General features: G+C 24.7%; 1 protein-coding gene across 2 annotated transcripts; it reads right to left on the bottom strand.

Moving 5' to 3' along the window:
• Nucleotides 1–2,736: 2,736 nt before the first annotated feature.
• LOC142241077 (uncharacterized) lies at nucleotides 2,737–8,919 on the bottom strand. 2 transcript variants are annotated; one of them, XM_075312810.1, is made up of 8 exons: nucleotides 8,674–8,919; nucleotides 8,520–8,561; nucleotides 4,148–4,165; nucleotides 4,025–4,078; nucleotides 3,429–3,446; nucleotides 3,289–3,354; nucleotides 2,993–3,013; nucleotides 2,737–2,928 (listed from the first exon to the last, which is right to left on the bottom strand). In XM_075312810.1, the coding sequence occupies exons 1-8, from the start codon at nucleotides 8,770–8,772 to the stop codon at nucleotides 2,869–2,871; spliced, it is 378 nt and encodes a 125-aa protein (XP_075168925.1). In that variant the 5' UTR covers nucleotides 8,773–8,919; the 3' UTR covers nucleotides 2,737–2,868. The 2 variants fall into 2 exon arrangements, with proteins under 2 accessions (XP_075168925.1, XP_075168926.1); XM_075312811.1 differs by lacking the exon at nucleotides 8,520–8,561.
• Between the last annotated feature and the right edge of the window lie 10,015 nt (nucleotides 8,920–18,934).

Below are 18,934 nucleotides of genomic sequence, written 5' to 3'. Positions count from 1 at the left end.
TATTTTTATACCCTCCACCATAGGATGGGGGTATATTAACTTTGTCATTCCGTTTGTAACACATCGAAATATTGCTCTAAGACCCCATAAAGTATATATATTCTGGGTCGTGGTGACATTCTGAGTCGATCTAAGCATGTCCGTCCGTCCGTCCGTCTGTCCGGCTGTCCGTCCGTCTGTGGAAATCACGCTAACTTCCGAACGAAACTAGCTATCGACTTGAAACTTGGCACAAGTAGTTGTTATTGATGTAGGTCGGATGGTATTGAAAATGGGCCATATCGGCCCACGTTTACGTATAGCCCCCATATAAACCGATTCCCAAATTTGGCTTGCGGAGCCTTCCGGAGCAGCAAAATTCATCCGATCCGGTTGAAATTTGGTACGTGGTCTAAGTATACGGTCTCTAACAACCGTGCCAAAATTGGTCCATATCGGTCCATAAATATATATAGCTCCCATATAAACCGATCCCCAGATTTGACCTCCGGAGCCTCTTGGAGGGGCAAAATTCATCCGATCCAATTGAAATTTAGTACGTGGTGTTAGTATATGGTCTCTAACAACCATGCAAAAATTGGTCCATATCGGTCCATAATTATACATAGCTCCCATATAAACCGACCCCCAGATTTGACCAAAAGGAGCAAAAGTCATCCGATGCGGTTGAAATTTGGTACATTTCGTTAGTATATGGCCTCTAACAGCCATGTAAAAATTGTCAAATTTTATTACTATAGAAAGTTTTGTCAAAATTTCATTTCTATAGAAAGTTTTGTAAAAAGTTTATTTCTATAGCAATGTTTGTCAACATTTTATTTCCATAGAAAATTTTGTCAAAATTTTATTTCTATAGAAAATTTTGTAAAAAATTTATTTCTGTAGAAAATTTTGTCAACATTTTATTTCTATAGACAATTTTGTCAACATTTTATTTCTATAGAACATTTTGTCAACATTTTATTTCTATAGAAAATTTTGTCAACATTTTATTTTTATAGAAAATTTTGTCAAAATTTTATTGCTATAGAAAATTTTGTCAACATTTTACTTCCATAGAAAATTTTGTCAACATTTTATTTCTATAGAAAATTTTGTCAAGTTTTTATTTCTATAGAAAATTTTGTCAAAATTTTATTTCTATAGAAAATTTTGTCAAACTGAATTATATACGTATTTAATCGGCCTTTTTCTTTGTTTAATATATACCCCTTATGGACTAACTTACAATTTAGAAGACAGTGTTAAAAAGTTTTACGATACCTTGCCACCGGCAAGTGTTATCGCAACCCAAGTAATTCGATTGTGGATGACAGCCTTTAGTAGAAGTTCCTACGCAATCCATGGTGGAGGGTACATAAGATTCGGCCTGGCCGAACTTACGGCCGTATATACTTGTTATACAAAAATTTTATCAAAATTTTATTTCTATAGAAACCTTTGTCAACATTTTATTTCTATAGAACATTTTGTCACAATTTTATTTCTATAGAAAATTTTGTCAAAATTCTATTTCTATACAAAAATTTTGTCAAATTTTTATTTCTATAAAAAAATGTTGTCAAAATTTTATTTCTATAGAAAATTTTGTCAAAATTTTATTTTATAAGAAAATTTTGTCAAAATGTTAATTCTATAGAAATGTTGTCAAAATTTTATTTCTATAAAAAAAATTTTGTCAAAATTTTATTTCTGTATACAATTTTGTCAAAATTTTATTTCTAGAGAAAATTTTGTCAAAATTTTATTTCTAAAGAAAATTTTGTCAAAATGTTATTTCTTTAAAAAATTTTGTCAAAATTCAATTTCTATAGAAAATTTTGCCGAAGTTTTATTTCTATAGAAAATTTTGTGAAAATTTTATTTCTATAGAAAATTTTGTCAAAATTTTATTTCTATCTAAAATTTTGTAGAAATTTTCTTTCTATAAAAAATTTGTAAAAATTTTATTTCACTAGAAAATTTTGTAAAAATTCTATTTCAATAGAAAATTTTGTAAAAATTTTATTTCAATTGAAAATTTTGTAAACATTTTATTCCTATAGAAAATTTTGTTAAAATTTTACTTCTATAGAAAATTTTATAAAAACTTTTATTTCTATAGAAAATTTTGTCAAAATTTTATTTCTATAGAAAATTTTGTCACAATTTTATTTCTACAGAAAATTTTGTCAAATTTCTATTTCTATAAAAAAATTTTGTCAAAATTTTATTTTTTAGAAAAATTTGTCAAAATTTTATTTTTATAGAAAATTTTGTCAAAATTTTATTTCTAAAGAAAATTTATACAAAAATTTTGTCAAATTTTTATTTCTAAAGAACATTTTGTCAAATTGTTATTTCTATAGAAAATTTTGTCAAAATTTAATTTCTATAGAAAATGTTGGCAAAGTTTTATTTCTATACAAAATTTTTTTCAAAATTTAATTTCTATACAAAAATTTTGTCAAAATTTTATTTCTATAGAAAATTTTGTCAACATTTAATTTCTAGAGAAAATTTTGTCAAAATTTTATTTCTAAAGAAAATTTTGTGAAATTTTATTTCTATAGAAAATTTTGCCAAAACTTTATTTCTATACAAAGATTTTGTCAAAATTTTATTTCTATAGAAAATTCGATTATGGATGACAGTCTTTCGTAGAAGTTTCTACGCAATCCATGGTGGAGGGTACATAAAATTCTTCCTTGCCAAACTTACGGCTACATATATTTGTTTCAGTAAAGAACACCATAATTTGAAATGCCTGTGAAGTATTTTAATTTATTTTAAAAGTCACACGGTACCCCTTTGACAAACGAAATCATTAACATAACATAAACTTTTTAGTTGCTCTTACTATTCTGCATCGCTTACTTATGCATCACTTTACAGTGGTGGCATTGGTGGTGGTGGCACACCATCAGGAGAAGGCATTTGACGCTTTTGCTAAAAAAATGAGAAGAAAACTTTTAATATAAAAATGCAAAATATTAGGGGCAGATATATTTACCCTTAATGCCTGAGGAGGTTCCTGAAATATATAGAAAATTCATAAATAATTTAATATTTTTTTTTGTAATTGAGTTATTTATATATGGAGGCTATGCATACGGATGATACATTTGTTAAGTAAATACTCTTATTTCTAAATGAAATATGTAATGGCGCAAAATATTTTATCAAAGAATATTGAAAATTTGGTAAAAAAATATTTATGAAAAAATTTTGTCTTGGGTCTTAAAATTTAAAAATTTGGTATAAGGGGAAAGATATTAAAATGTGACAATACTTTTAACAAACTATTACCTGAGGCGGCTCCTGACGCATATTTTCAGGCTCTACATTCTGTTCCAAGGTTGCCGATCGTCTAGCCTATTGGATAAGGAAGGATATATAAATAAATATTTAAAAAATATATAAGGAAAAATTTAGAAAAAAAAACTTACTCGAAATGCTGGAGGGTCCTGTAAAGAAAAGGAAAATATTTTTAATATGATATAAAAAATATAAAATATTAAACAAAATTAAATAAATGAGATAATGTTCGATTACAAGTAATACAGAGATGAACTGGCCTATCAAATGCTTCATATATCTTATAAATGAATAAATAGATGAAGAGATGGACGGACGGACAATCCGGTCTAAATCGACTAAGAGCATAATGATAGGAATTAAATGGACAAATGTATGGACGGTCAGCTAGTTAAACAGGGTGACTGATATGTAATCAGTCACCCTGTAAAGACCTACATTTATTTATCTCGTACAGAGAGCAATGAAGTCCTGTTGGAATTTCTAAGGTCTGCTGACAAAAATCTGTCTGCCCAGAATTGTACAAACAAACGAACGTACATGGCAAGATTGTCTCAGAATTTCTCATAGATTTGTGGGACTATATACACTTTTCAGAAAATCAATATTTGAACTTTGTATACCTAAGACGGGCACACCGACGTATAGACGGACAGACGTTCAGCTAAATTCAGATCATACAGAAAAATGATTCTGAGTCGTTAAAATTTGCATCGGTAATATTTACCTGTGGTGGATCTGCTTGGTCCATATTCTGCTTGGAGACTACCGATCGACGAGCCTATTGATTACCGAACATTATTTTTAAATACATTTTAAGAACATTGAGGAAATTATTGAAAAAACTTACTCTAAATGCTGGAGGGTTCTGTAAATAAAGGAAAATATTCGTTAATGCAATAATGAATAATACTAAATATAAGAAAAACATTAAATAAATAAAATAAAATTAAATATAATAAAATAAAATATAATCAAATAAAATAACATAAAAATAAATAAAATAATATAATATAATTTGAGCCTTCCTTAGATATTAAAACTAATGCTATGGTCACACTGGGCAAATATTTGACAGAATTCGAAAAAGAATCTGTCGCCACAGTTAAACCAGCAAACATTTTGAACTCATATTTGATATATACTATCATGGTAGGGTTATTTTCAAAAAACCGTATCAAGATAGTTGGAAAATCGTTGTGGAAAAATGTTTGATACTCATTTTGGTCAAATATTTGCCTAGTGTGACCATAGCCTAAGACATAATTTGTTAAAAAAATATCAAATTTCTAAGGAAAACTTTATATTTCATGTTAACTAAATCAAGGAAAATATTAAATATTAAAAAAAAAAATCTTAAAAAATGTATCATAATAGTTTTTTATTTTTTTTTTTTTTTAATGTCAGACACGGGGAATTTACCTTTCTCGGACATATACAGAAAAACGTACCACCGTCTATGTTGCCTGTCAATTTCTTGTAACTTTAAGTTTACTTGAAAAAGCCTCCCTCATAAATATCAAAAAAGTTGTGTATTTTGAGAGCATCATCTACTTTCTCTTCAAATTTCCAAAGAAAACCCAAAAAAATTTCAAATTTAAAAAAAAAGGTCGGGCAAGGATCAGTTGCTCCTGCCCAATCAGATATCGAAATATCATATATCCTACATTAACCTTCCTTACGTTCCTTCCTTACGTTCCCTATAAATTCCAAGTAAATCGAAGAAGTTTAGCATATTCACAATTCCAAAGGAGGGTTTCCAATCTACCCTGCAAATTCACAGAAAATCGAGGACCGTTTTTTCAAATTTCGAAATGTTGAGCAAGGAGGAGGTCCTTCTCCACATCCAAATGTCAAAAAATCAGGCACACCATATTCACCTCTCCACGTCCTCTGTAAATTTCAAGCAACTTGGAAAAGTTTAGGTTTTCCTCTGTACTTAAAAAAAGAATGTCAATGGGCAGATCCATTCCCCGACCAAATAGTGAAAAAATAAATTAACGAGTCTTTGTCTATATGCGAAGTAAATTGAAAAATTTTCTTCCAAAGTTCAAAAATATCAAAAAGTGGAGACCCTATTTTCGCCACTTGATCCTCCTAAACGTATGTTAAAAATTTCAAGAAGGAAATAAATTTTGTCAAAATTTAATTTCGATAGAAAATTTTGTCAAAATTTTATTTCTATAGAAAATTTTGTCAAAATTTTATTTCTATAGAAAATTTTGTCACAATTTTATTTTTATAGAAAATTTTGTCAAAGTTTTATTTCTATAGAAAATTTTAGTTCTATAGAAAATTTTGTCACAATTTTATTTCTATAAAAAATTTTGTCAAAATTTTATTTCTATAGAAAAGTTGCCAAACTCTTATTTCTATAGAAAATTTTTGCAAAATTTTATTTCTATAGAAAATTTTTGCAAAATTTTATTTCTATAGAAAATTTTTGCAAAATTTTATTTCTATAGAAAATTTACTCAAAATTTTTATTTCTATAGAAAATTTACTCAAAATTTTTATTTCTATAGAAAATTGTTCAAAATTTTATTTTTATAGAAAATTTTGTCAAAATTTTATATCTATAGAATGTTTTGTCAAAATTTTATTTCTATAGAAAATTTTGGCAAAATTTTATTTCAATAGAAAATTTTGTCAAAATTTTATTTCAATAGAAAATTTTGTCAAAATTTTATTTCAATAGAAAAATTTGTCAAAATTTTATTTCTATAGAAAATTTTATCAAATTTTTATTTCAATAGAAAATTTTGTCAAAATTTTATTTCCATAGAAAATGTTGTCAAAATTTTATTTAAATAGAATATTTTATAAAAATTTTATTTCTATAGAAAATTTGCCAAAATTTTATTTCTATAGAAAATTTTGTCACAATTTTATTTCTATAGAAAATTTTGTCAAAATTTCATTTCTATAGAAAATTTTGTCAAAATTTTATTTCTATAGAAAATTTTGTCAAAATTTTATTTCAATAGAAAATTTTGTGAAAATTTTATTTCTATAAAAAATTTTTCAAAATTTTATTTCTATAGAAAATTGTTCAAAATTTTATTTCTATAGAAAATTTACTCAAATTTTTATTTCTATAGAAAATTGTGTCACAATTTTATTTCTATAGAAAATTTTGTCAAAATTTTATTTCTATAGAAAATATACTCAAAATTTTATTTCTATAGAAAATATACTCAAAATTTTATTTCTATAGAAAATTTTGTCAAAATTCTATTTCTATAGAAAATTGTTCAAAACATAATTTTTATAGAAAATTTTTTCAAAATTTTATTTCTTTAGAAAATTTTCTCAAAATTTTATTTCTATAGAAAATTTTGTCACAATTTTATACAAAATTTTGTCAACATTTTAATTCTATAGAAAATGTTGTCAAAATTTTATTTCTATAGAAAATTTTGTCAACATTTTATTTCTATAGAAAATTGTGTCACAATTTTATTTCTATAGAAAATTTTGTCAAAATTTTATTTCTATAGAAAATATACTCAAAATTTTATTTCTATAGAAAATTGTGTCACAATTTTATTTCTATAGAAAATTTTGTCAAAATTTTATTTCTATAGAAAATTTTGTCAAAATTTTATTTCTATAGAAAATTGTTCAAAACATAATTTTTATAGAAAATTTTTTCAAATTTTTATTTCTTTAGAAAATTTTCTCAAAATTTTATTTCTATAGAAAATTTTGTCACAATTTTATACAAAACTTTGTCAACATTTTAGTTCTATAGAAAATGTTGTCAAAATTTTATTTCTATAGAAAATATTGTCAAAATTTTATTTCTATAGAAAATTTTGTCAAAATTTTATTTCTGTAAAAAATTTTGTCAAAATTTTATTTCTATAGAAAATGTTGTCAAAATTTTATTTCTGTATAAAATTTTGTCGAAATTTTATTTCTATAGAAAAATTTGTCACAATTTTATTTCTATAGAAAATTTTGTCAAAATTTTATTTCTATAGAAAATTTTGTAAAATTTTATTTCTATAGAAAATATTGACAAAATTTTATTTCTATAGAAAATATTGTCAAATTTTTATTTCTATAGAAAATTTTGTCAAAATTTTATTTCTATATAAAACTGTGTCAAAATTTTATTTCTATTGAAAATTTAGTCAAAATTTTATTTCTATAGAAAATTTTGTCAACATTTTATTTCTATAGAAAATTTTGTCAAAGTTTTATTTCTATAGAAAATTTCGTCAAAATTTTATTTAAATATAATATTTTATCAAAATTTTAATTCTGTAGAAAATTTGCCAAAATTTTATTTCTGTTTGCCACAATTTTATTCCTATAGAAAATTTTGTCAAAATTTTATTTCAATGAAAATTTTGCCAACATTTTATTTTGATAGAAAATTTTGTCAAAATTTTATTTATATAGAAAATTTTGTCAAAATTTTATTTCTATAGAAAATTTTTTAAAAATTTTATTTCTATAGAAAAATTTCTCAAAATTTTATTGCTATAAAAAATTGTTCAAAATTTTATTTCTATAGAAAATTTTGCCAAATTTTATTTCTCTAGAAAATTTTGCAAAATTTTATTTCTATAGAAAATTTTGTCAATATTTAATTTCTATAGAAAATTTTCTCAAAATTTTATTTCTATAAATAGGCTCATCCATTTCCTAGCTTACCCGGAACACAGAAACAAACATGTAAAAAAACCTAGTTCGATTTTTTTTAAATAGATCCATCTGTTCATCTATATAAAAAATTCGAACTAGGTTTATTTATTAGTTTGTTTCTTGTTCCGCTTGTTAAGCTTAACCTGTTTATAAAAATGAAACTTTGACAAAATTTTCTATAGAAATAAAATTTTGATAAAATTTTCTATAGAAATAAAATTTTGACAAAATTTTTCTATAGAAATAAAATTTTGAGAAAATTTTCTATAGAAATACAATTTTGAAAAAATTATTTCCTACTTGAAATTTTGAGACGGAATTTCACTCCACAAGTCCATAGGCTTCTCATTAAATGAGTTTTGTCCTTGGGTTTAGGTGGATTATAAAGGCGGTATTCCCCCTGTTCTAGTTTAAAAATTCACAAAACGCAAAATTTTCGTCTCTCCATAGAATTCAAACTATGTTATTGTATAACATTTCCCTTATAAAATGTTTTAATAACAAAATACCCAGTCCTACACATAGTTAGAAAAATTACTATATTTTTTATTTACACACTCTCCTACCTGTGGTACATCCTCTGGTGCATCCTTAGGTGGTTCTTGGCCATAAAAATTAAAATAAAAAAAGCACAAACCAAAATAAATACGAAAATCCAATTTAGTCCCCGCTCTCTATTGCAAGTTAAAACCATTGCAGTGTTTTTTTTTAAAAACTTACCATCAAAACATCATTGGAAGGATCTGCATCAACCACAATGGCATAGTTAAATAAAGCAATTATTGAACAATAAATAAATAATTTCAACAATGGTTTCATTTTAAATCGCAACGAATAATAAATCAGCAAATATGGAAATACACAAACGCTCTCTATTCCTCTAAAATTCAAATAACAATTTTACAAAAATAATAAAAATTGAATTTAACGTGTTGTAACCACAAACGGATTGTGTGATAGTCTTCTCATAAACACTGGCAATTTATAGGGAATTGTTTAGAATCACAAAAAAAAGGTTACGACTGTATTCATGTCTAAATTAAGATAAAGAATCTACATCTCTAGTTACTCATTAGAACTTGTTTATTGCAGTAATCTTCAATCATTCTCATATTTACAAGTGCTAATTATTGACAGCTAATTGCGATAGCCTGTTTTAAAAAAGGGGAGTTATCCCCGAATCATCTGTATTAAATATGCTTTAAATTGTTATTTATTTTTAGTAAACAAGGCAATTATATTCACGAAGTGTCCACAGTTAATGTGTCATAATGGAACATTTTTACACTACTACCATAGGTAGAAGAGTATAGTCAATTTTGCACTGTGTTGGCAACACTACGCTATGCCCTTTGAAAAATTTTATTTCTATAGAAAATTTTGTCAAAATTTTATTTCTATAGAAAATTTTATCAAAATTTTATTTCTATAGAAAATTTTATCAAAATTTTATTTCTATACAAAATTTATTTCAAAATTTTACTCTTATAGAAAAATTTGTTAAAATTTTATTTCTATAAAAAATTTTATTAAAATACTATTTCTATGGAAAATGTCAAAATTTTATTTCTATAAAAATTTTTATAGAAAATATTGTCAAAATTTTATTTCTATAGGAAATTTAGTCAAAATTTTATTTCCATAGAAAATTTAGTGAAAATTTTATTTCCATAGAAAATTTTGTCAAAATTTTGTTTCTATAGAAAATTTTGTCAAAATTTTTTTTCCTAGGAAATTTTGTTAAGATTTTATATCTATAGAAAATTTTATCAAAATTCTATCGAATATTTTGTAAAAATTTTACTTCTATAGAAAAATTTGTCAAAATTTTATTTCTATAGAAAATATTGTCAAAATTGTATTTTTATAAATTTTTTTATGGGAAATTTTTCAAAATTTTATTTCTATTGGAATTTTTGTCAAAATTTAATTTCCATAGAAAACTTTGTCAACATTTTATTTCTATAGAAGGTTAGGTTAGGTTAGGTGGCAGCCTGATGTATCAGGCTCACTTAAACTATTCAGTCCATTGTGATACCACATTGGTGAACTTCTCTCTTATCACTGAGTGGTGCCCGATTCCATGTTAAGCTCAATGACAAGGGACCTCCTTTTTATAGCTGAGTCCGAACGGCGTTCCACATTGCAGTGAACCACTTAGAGAAGTTTTGAAACCCTCAGAAATGTCACCAGCATTACTGAGGTGGGATAATGCTGAGCTGAAAATTTTTTGGTGTTCGGTCGAAGCATGAATCGACCTTGTGTATACCAGGCGAGCATTCTAACCATTGCATGGTGGCTCCCTATTTTTTGTCAAAATTTTATTTCTTTAGAAAATTTTGCCAAAATTTTATTTCTGTAGAAAAATTTGTCAAAATTGTACTTATATAGAGAATTTTCACAAGATTTTATTTTTGTAGAAAATATTGTTTCTGTAGAAAATTTTGTTAAAATATTTGTTCATTAGAAATTTTTGTACAAATTTTATTTCTATAGAAAATTTTGTCACAATTTGATTTCCATAGAAAATTTTGTTAAAATTTTATTTCTATAGAAAATTTTGTCAAAATTTCATTTCATTAGTCAAATCTCATTTTGTTAGGAAATTCTGTCAAAATTTTATTTTTATAGAAACTGTTGTCAAAATTTTATTTCTATAGAAAATTTTGTAAAGCCTTTACTTTTATATAAAATTTTTCAAAGATTTTAGTTCTATAGAAAATTTCGTCAAAATTTTATTTCTATAAAAGATTTTGTTCAAGCTTTTATTTCCATAGAAAATTTTGTCAAAATTTCATTTCTATAGAATATTTCGTAAAAATTTTGCTTCTATCGAAAAAATTGTCAAGTTTTTTTTTATAAAAATTTTTAGAGGAAATTTTTGAAAATTTTATTTCTATTGGAAATTTTGTCAAAATTTTATTTCTATAGAAAATTTTGCCAAAATTGGATTTCTATAGAAAATTTTGCTAAAATTTTATTTTATAGAAAACTTTGCCAATATTTTATTTCTGTAGGAAAATTTGTCAAAATTGTATTTCTATAGAAAATTTTCACAAAATTTTGTTTTTATAGAAAATTTTGTCAAAATTTTATTTCTATAGAAAATTTTGCCAAAATTTTATTTGTATAGAAAATCTTGCCAAAATTTTATTTCTATAGAAAATTTATCCAAAATTTTATTTCTATAAAAAATTTTGCTAAAATTTTATTTTTATAGAAAACTTTGCCAAAATTTTATTTCTGTAGGAAAATTTGTCAAAATTGTATTTCTATAGAAAATTCTCACAAAATTTTATTTTTGTAGAAAATATTGTTTCTGTAGAATTTTTTTTTTAATATTTGTTCATTAGAAATTTTAGTCCAAATTTTATTTCTATAGAAAATTTTGTCAAAACTTCATTTCTCTATAAAATTTTGTCAAAATTCGTTTTTTTAGGAAATTCTGTCAAAATTTTATTTTTATAGAAAATGTTGTCAAAATTTTATTTTTATAGAAAATTTTGTCAAAATTTTATTTCTATAGAAAATGTTGTCAAAATTTTATTTTATTTTCTATAGAAATAAAGTTTTGTACTGTAAATAAAAATTGAAATTCACCTGTGGACAGGAACTCACAAAAAAATGTAAGACCGGAAGAGCCAAAAAGTTAATTCGCTTCCACGAAAGAGGTCAGTTTCTGAATTTTGCTTTATCCAATGTGACACTATTCCAAATTGAGCAGTTTGTTAACACGCGGAATGAGCGGGTTTAATTGCCAAACACTTTCGGTTGAGCTACAGAACTCATGCTCCGTCAATGGTAATGGTGTGGGCCTTCGTAACGGCCGATGGCCATTTTCCGTTCTTATTCATCTACCAAGGAGCAAAATAAATGTCAAATATTATCCCTATTGTAGCCCTGGGCAGCAAAAAACATTTAGGCCTCAGACCATGGCCATTCGAAACGGACGACCTTGGTTGTGGTTCAACCGGGGTCGTAGTTCACTCCAAGACGAATTTCATGAAGTTGTTGTTTCGGAAACCATTGATATTTTGCGCTACCGTCAATTGACCTATCGTGAAATTGAGACAACGTTAGGTGTTAGGGTGACCGGAAAACCTTCAATATTGCATGAACATTTGACCGTTAAAAAAAAGTTGTACGCGTTTGATCTCACAAAATTTTTCAATCGCTCAAAAAAGAATAGTGTCGATTGGTCGAATGAATTGCTCCAAAAATACGATCGGGCGTCTATTAAATCGTGACAGGTGATGAATCATGGATTTACGCGTATGAACCAATCCAATATAAGTTGCTCGCGCTCGAAGTCTTTTCGGAAAAACTGAACATGTCGCAATCGTACCACTACAATAATCAGTTATGAGTGATACACAACCATTTATTGGTCAGTTGTCGTCAAAGAAATCAGGAAAACCAATCAGCCGAAGACGGATCACTATTCACCAAGACAATCCCACACCCAGAGAAGGAATATGACCACCTCAAACATGTTTTACGAGAAAAATGTTATTTTTGGGTGGTGACCATGTAACATGGTTTTCGCAACCATATTATTTTCTCGAAAATCATATATCTGATTTCGGCAAGCAGGTTATATTTGACGAGAAAATAATACTTTAGTGACAAACATGTTACATGGTCACAATACAAAAATAACATTTTGCTCTTGAAACATGTTTGAGGTGATCATATTCCTTCTCTGCGTGCAGCTGTCACACATCGACTCAGACAACTGCAGTTTTGAGCACTCAAAATATCGATGAAGTCAAATCTGGGGATGGCTATTTATGGGAGCTATTACTAAAAGAGTTCTGATATGGCTCATTGCCAATACCATTCGACCTACATCAATAACAAGAAAGTTTGAAGTCGATAGCTTGTTTCGCTCGAAAGTTAGCGTGGTTTCATCAGACGGACGGACATCGCTAGATCGTGTCTGAATTTCACCACGTGTGGCGTCAGAGACCAATATTTCAATGTGTTGTAAACGGAATAACAATTTTGTGTTAAAAAGAATGAACCATCCTGTTGTGAAATATTCTGCCCGAGTGTCTAGCGATTGAAAAACCACACTAAAGGGTATATACACTTCGTCGCAGCCCTACCTAATGTTGACTTTGTTAGTTTTTTTTCTAGACTTAGTTTCATTCACTATACTGCAGTCATTTATTTGTTTGACTAGATTGACAATAACATTTTTTTTATTCTTCATTCTCACTAATTGCATATTAAATAATTTAAATTTGTTTAAACGTTATAATGTGTTTGTATTAATTTCTGATGACATTGTTTAATTTAAAATTAATCATAAAACGATTCTAAACAACAATGGGCTTTGTCTCTCACAATAGGGTGGATGAGTTTAGGAATTGCAAAAAATGTACTCAACACCATAGGGTGGTGATGTGGATATAAAAAGTTTGACATTGCGTTTGTAACACATCGATATTTCGATTTGCGACTATATAAAGTATATGTATTTTTTATCAACGAAAAGTTATGTATATGGAATAATGATGTTCATCTGTTGGTCTGTTATAATGACGTTACAGCTTTCAAAAAAAGGTGATATTTTGGTACAGATTCCATTTTATCTGCAAGCAGATCAAATTTGAAGATGAACTATATCAGCAAATGTTGTGATTTAGCGACAATTTTAATTTTTATATGAAAACCTTATTTTGGCCATATCTCTAAATACGGGTCCTAGACACGGTTGCCACAGATGGTAGAATTTTACCCAAAATGGTATATTTTTTACTGTTTGGTAGATTGGTAGAATTTTTTATGCTTTGGTACATTTTGTCAAATATTCCTCTACAACTAAGAGCTACTTCGTGAATTTATTTTAGAAATAAAACTTTTGAAAAAATTTTCTGTAGAAATAAAATTTTGGCAAAATTTTCTATAGAAATAAAATTTTGACAAAATTGTCTATAGAAATAAAACTTTGAGCAACTTTTCTATAGAAATAAAATTTTGGAAAAATTTTCTATGGAAATAAAACTTTTGACAAAATTTTCTGTAGAAATACAATTTTGGAAAATTTTCGATAGAAATAAAATTTTGACAAAATTTTCAATAGAAATAAAATTTTGAGCAACTTTTCTATAGAAACAAAATTTTGACAAAATTTTTATGGAAATAAACCTTTTGACAAAAATTTCTATAGAAATAAAATTTTGACAAAATTTTTTATGGAAATAAAACTTTTGACAAAATTTCCTACAGAAATAAAATTTTGACAAAATTTTCAATAGAAATAAAATTTTGAGCAACTTTTCTATAGAAATAAAATTTTGGAAAATTTTTCTATAGAAACAAAATATTGACAAAATTCTCTGTTTAGCAAAATTTTCTATAGAATAATACTTTTGACAAAATTTTCTATAGAAATAAAATTTTGACAAAATTTTCTATAGAATTAAAATTTTGACAAAATTTTCTATAGAAATAAAATTTTGAGCAACTTTTCTATAGAAACAAAATTTTGACAAAATTTTTTATGGAAATAAAACTTTTGACAAAAATTTCTATAGAAATAAAATTTTGACAAAATTTTTTATGGAAATAAAACTTTTGACAAAATTTCCTACAGAAATAAAATTTTGACAAAATTTTCAATAGAAATAAAATTTTGACAAAATCTTCTATAGAAATAAAATTTTGAGCAACTTTTCTATAGAAATAAAATTTTGGAAAATTTTTCTATAGAAACAAAATTTTGACAAAATTCTCTGTTTAGCAAAATTTTCTATAGAATAATACTTTTGACAAAATTTTCTGTAGAAATAAAATTTTGGCAAAATTTTCGATAGAAATAAAATTTTGACAAAATTTTCAATAGAAATAAAATTTTGAGCAACTTTTCTATAGACACAAAATTTTCTATGGAAATAAAACTTTTGACAAAAATTGCTATAAAAATAAAATTTTGACAAAATTTTTTATAGAAATAAAACTTTTGACAAAACTTCCTACAGAAATAAAATTTTGACAAAATTTTCAATAGAAATAAAATTTTGACAAAATCTTATATAGAAATAAAATTTTGAGCAACTTTTCTATGGAAATAAAATTTTGGAAAATTTTTCTATAGAAACAAAATTTTAACAAAATTTTCTATTTAGCAAAATTTTCTATAGAATTCAATTTTTGACAAAATTTTCTATAGAATTAAAATTTTTGAGAAACATTTTTGTAGAAATAAAATTTTGAAAAAATTTTCTAAATTTGAATCCTAGAGCCAGCCAACATTTCCAAGAAAATCTTGAAAAAATCCAATTTTTAACACGAAAAACATATTTTGACCTATCTCTTTGAGAGCCTAGAGCCACAAGTACTTCAATTCGCGACCACCCCCAAAAATTAAAATTTCGACGAAAATTCTCATGTGGAAAATTCTTATGTGGAAAACTTATTTTGGCTCTAAAATTTCCATGAAAATCCTCAAAAAATCTAAAATTTTATATGAAAAACTTATTTTGACCCTATGTCCTCAAATATGCGTCCTAAATTCAAAAGAACGTTAATTCCTGACCCCCTCCCCCAAATATAAATAAATATTATTCGTGTTAGGTATAAAGCTTTGCAATCCGTCTCAAACTTATTAAGGTTTTACCTAGCTGTCAGACTTAAATATAAGTATATTTTTGTCTATTCTTAAAAGTCCATCACTCTAATTTGAACATCCTGCTTCACTCACTCTCTGCGGTCAATAATCATATTTGAATAAAGTTTTATATTGTTTGATATAATTATTGTTACATATTTCCTTCTTCCATTATCTCTCTCACACTCTCACTCTTCTCTATATTCCCTACCTTCGCTCTCTTTCTGAAAAAAATTCCATTGGTTTTAAATAACATTTAATTATGTTATTGTAATTTTTCCCATGATTGATTGCAGTGCATTTTGTAATTTCTATAATAATGCGAAATTTTCGCTTTTGTATATAAATTCTGATGTCGTTTGTTATTATTTCAATTTTTATCGTAGGTAATTAGCTTGTCATTGATCATTGTAGGTGATAAATATTACATTAAATTAAATTGATTTTTTTTTTTTTTGTATTTTTTTTTTTTTTATTCAATGCATTTGAAAAGATTTGTTCGCTGTGTTGCTATAGAGAAATTAAACCAAAACAAAAAATTTCTTGTAAAGATGGATACTGTTGATAATAGTAAAAATGATATATAATTTGATAAATACTGATTCATAGAAACGGTTTTGAACTCTAAAGGTTATTAAAAATTATAACGTACACTCAAAAAAAAAATTACTTGGATCTAAAGATTTCCACCTCCCCTTAAGGATTTTGGTATTGATTCCGAGCTACAGATGCGGCTTCTTTAAAATAAAGAACCTATCTGGATTTAAATCTAGGATCAATAAAATTAATATTAGGATAGAGATCTGATTTATCGAATTTTTATCTTGTTTGCGATATATTATTAAAGCTATTCACAATGAAACAAATGCCAGTTTAAAAATAAAATTTTCATCAAATTTTCTATAGAAATAAAATTTCACAACTTTTAAGACATATCAGTGAAAAAATTGACAAAATTGTCCATAGAAATGTTGTAACTCCCAAGACATATCAGACGAGTAGACAAAATTGACTAAATTCTCTATAGAAACAAAATCTTCAGAAAATTTTCTATAGAAATGAAATGTTGACAAAATTTTCCAAAGAAATGAAATTTTGACAAAAACATAGAAATCAAATGTTGAAAAATTTTCTATTGCAATAACATTTTGACAACATTGTCTATAGAAATAAACTATTGAGAAACATTTCTATAGAAATAAAACTTTCACAAAATTTTCTATAGAAATAAAATTTTCAAAAAATTTCCTATAGAAATAAAATTTTGACAAAATTTTCTATAGAAATAAAATTTTGACAAAATTTCCTACAGAAATAAAAGTGTGAGAAAATTTTCTATAGAAATAAAAATTAATTGTATCACATAATATGTGGGTATATCTGCTTTTATATAAAGGGACCAATTATGAAATCTTATATCTGATTAGATCCCCCTCTTTTTACACGGGAAAATAAAATGTTGACAAAATTTTCTATAGAAATAAAATTTTGACAATATTTTCTATGGAAATAAAATTTTGACAAAATGTTCAACAGAAATAAAATTTTGACAAAATTTTCTATAAAAATAAAATTTTGACAAAATTGTCAATATAAATAAAACTCTTTGCAAATTTTTCTATAGCAATACAATTTTTTACAAAATTTTCTATAGAAATAAAATTTTGACAAAATTGTCTATAGAAATAAAATTTTAACAAAATTTTCTATAGAAATAAAAATTTAACAAAAAATTATATAGAAATAAAATATTGACGAAATTTTCTATAGAAATAAAAATTTTAATAATAGTTCCCATAGAAATAAAATTTTGAAAAAATTTCCTAGAGAAATAAAAGCTTGAGAAAATAAAAAAAAAAAAACAAAATTTTCTATGGAAATAAAATTTTGACAAAGTTTTCTATAGAAATAAAATTTTGACAAAATTTTCTATAGAAATAAAAATTTTAATAATAGTTTCCATAGAAATAAAATTTGACAAAAAATTATATAGAAATAAAATATTCACAAAATTTTCTATAGAAATAAAAATTTTAATAATAGTTTCCATAGAAATAAAATGTTGACCAAATTTCCTAGAAAAATAAAAGCTTGAGAAAATAAAAAAAAAATGACAACATTTTCTATGGAAATGAAATTTTGACACAATTGTCAACAGAAATAAAATTTTGATAAAATTTTCTATAGAAATAAAATTTTGACAAAATTTTCTACAGAAATAAAATTTTGACAAAATTTTCTATAGAAATAAAATTTTGACAAAATTTTCTATAGGAATAAAATTTTGACAAAATTGTCAATAGAAATTAAATTTTTTACACAATTTTCTATAGAAATAAAATTTTGAGAAAATTGTCTATAGAAATAAAATTTGTACAAAATGTTCTATAGAAATAAAAATTTGACAAAAAATTATATAGAAATAAAATATTGACAAAATTTTCTATAGAAACAAAAATTTTAATAATAGTTTCCATAGAAATAACATTTTGACAAAATTTCCTAGAGAAATAAAAGCTTGAGAAAATAAAAAAAAAAATTGACAAAATTTTCTATGGAAAAAAAATTTGACAAAATTGTCAACAGAAATAAAATTTTGACAAGATTTTCTATAGAAATAAAATTTTGACCAAATTTTCTACAGAAATAAAATTTTGACAAAATTTTCTATAGAAATAAAATTTTGACAAAATTGTCAATAGAAATAAAATTTTGACAAAATTGTCAATAGAAATAAAACTTTGGCAAAATTTCCTATAGGAATACAATTTTTTACAAAATTTTCTATAGAAATAAAATTTTGACAAAATTTTCTATAGAAATAAATTTTTGACAAAAAAATTATTTAGAAATAAAATATTGACAAAATTTGCTATAGAAATAAAAACTTTAATAATAGTTTCCATTTTAATAATAGTTTCCATAGAAAAAAATTTTGAAAAAATAAAAGTTTGAGAAAATAAAAAAACTACAACATTTTCTATGGAAATAAAAGTTTGGCAAAACTTTTTATAGAAATAAAATTTTGACAAAATTTTCTATAGAAATAAAATTTTGACAAAATTGTCTATAGAAATAAAATTTTGACAAAATTTTCTATAGAAATAAAATTTGACACAATTTTCTATAGAAATAAAGATTTTAACAGTTTCCATAGAAATAAAATTTTGACAAAATTTCCTAGAGAAATAAAAGTTTGAAAAAAAAAAATAAAAATCTATGGACATAAAATTTTGACAAAATTTTCTACAGAGATAAAATTTTGGACAAAATTTTCTATAGAAACAATATTTTGACAAAATTTTCTATAGAAATAAAATTTGACACACTTTTCTAAAAATTTTTATAATAGTTTCCATAGAAATA

The sequence above is a fragment of the Haematobia irritans genome, chromosome 5, assembly GCF_050003625.1.
Source record: "Haematobia irritans isolate KBUSLIRL chromosome 5, ASM5000362v1, whole genome shotgun sequence".
In the NCBI taxonomy this organism is placed as follows: domain Eukaryota; kingdom Metazoa; phylum Arthropoda; class Insecta; order Diptera; family Muscidae; genus Haematobia; species Haematobia irritans.
Note: the sequence above shows the minus strand (reverse complement) of the source record. Positions and strands in the feature narration are given on the sequence as shown.

Excerpts from the sequence above, each read along its gene's own strand:
- LOC142241077 (XM_075312810.1), bottom strand. The coding sequence starts at position 8,772 with ATGAAACCATTGTTGAAATTATTTATTTATTGTTCAATAATTGCTTTA. Across the intron at positions 3,014-3,288 it reads TGCGTCAGGAGCCGCCTCAG|GAACCTCCTCAGGCATTAAG; the intron begins GTAATAGTTTGT and ends TATATATTTCAG. Across the intron at positions 2,929-2,992 it reads AACCTCCTCAGGCATTAAGG|CAAAAGCGTCAAATGCCTTC; the intron begins GTAAATATATCT and ends TCATTTTTTTAG.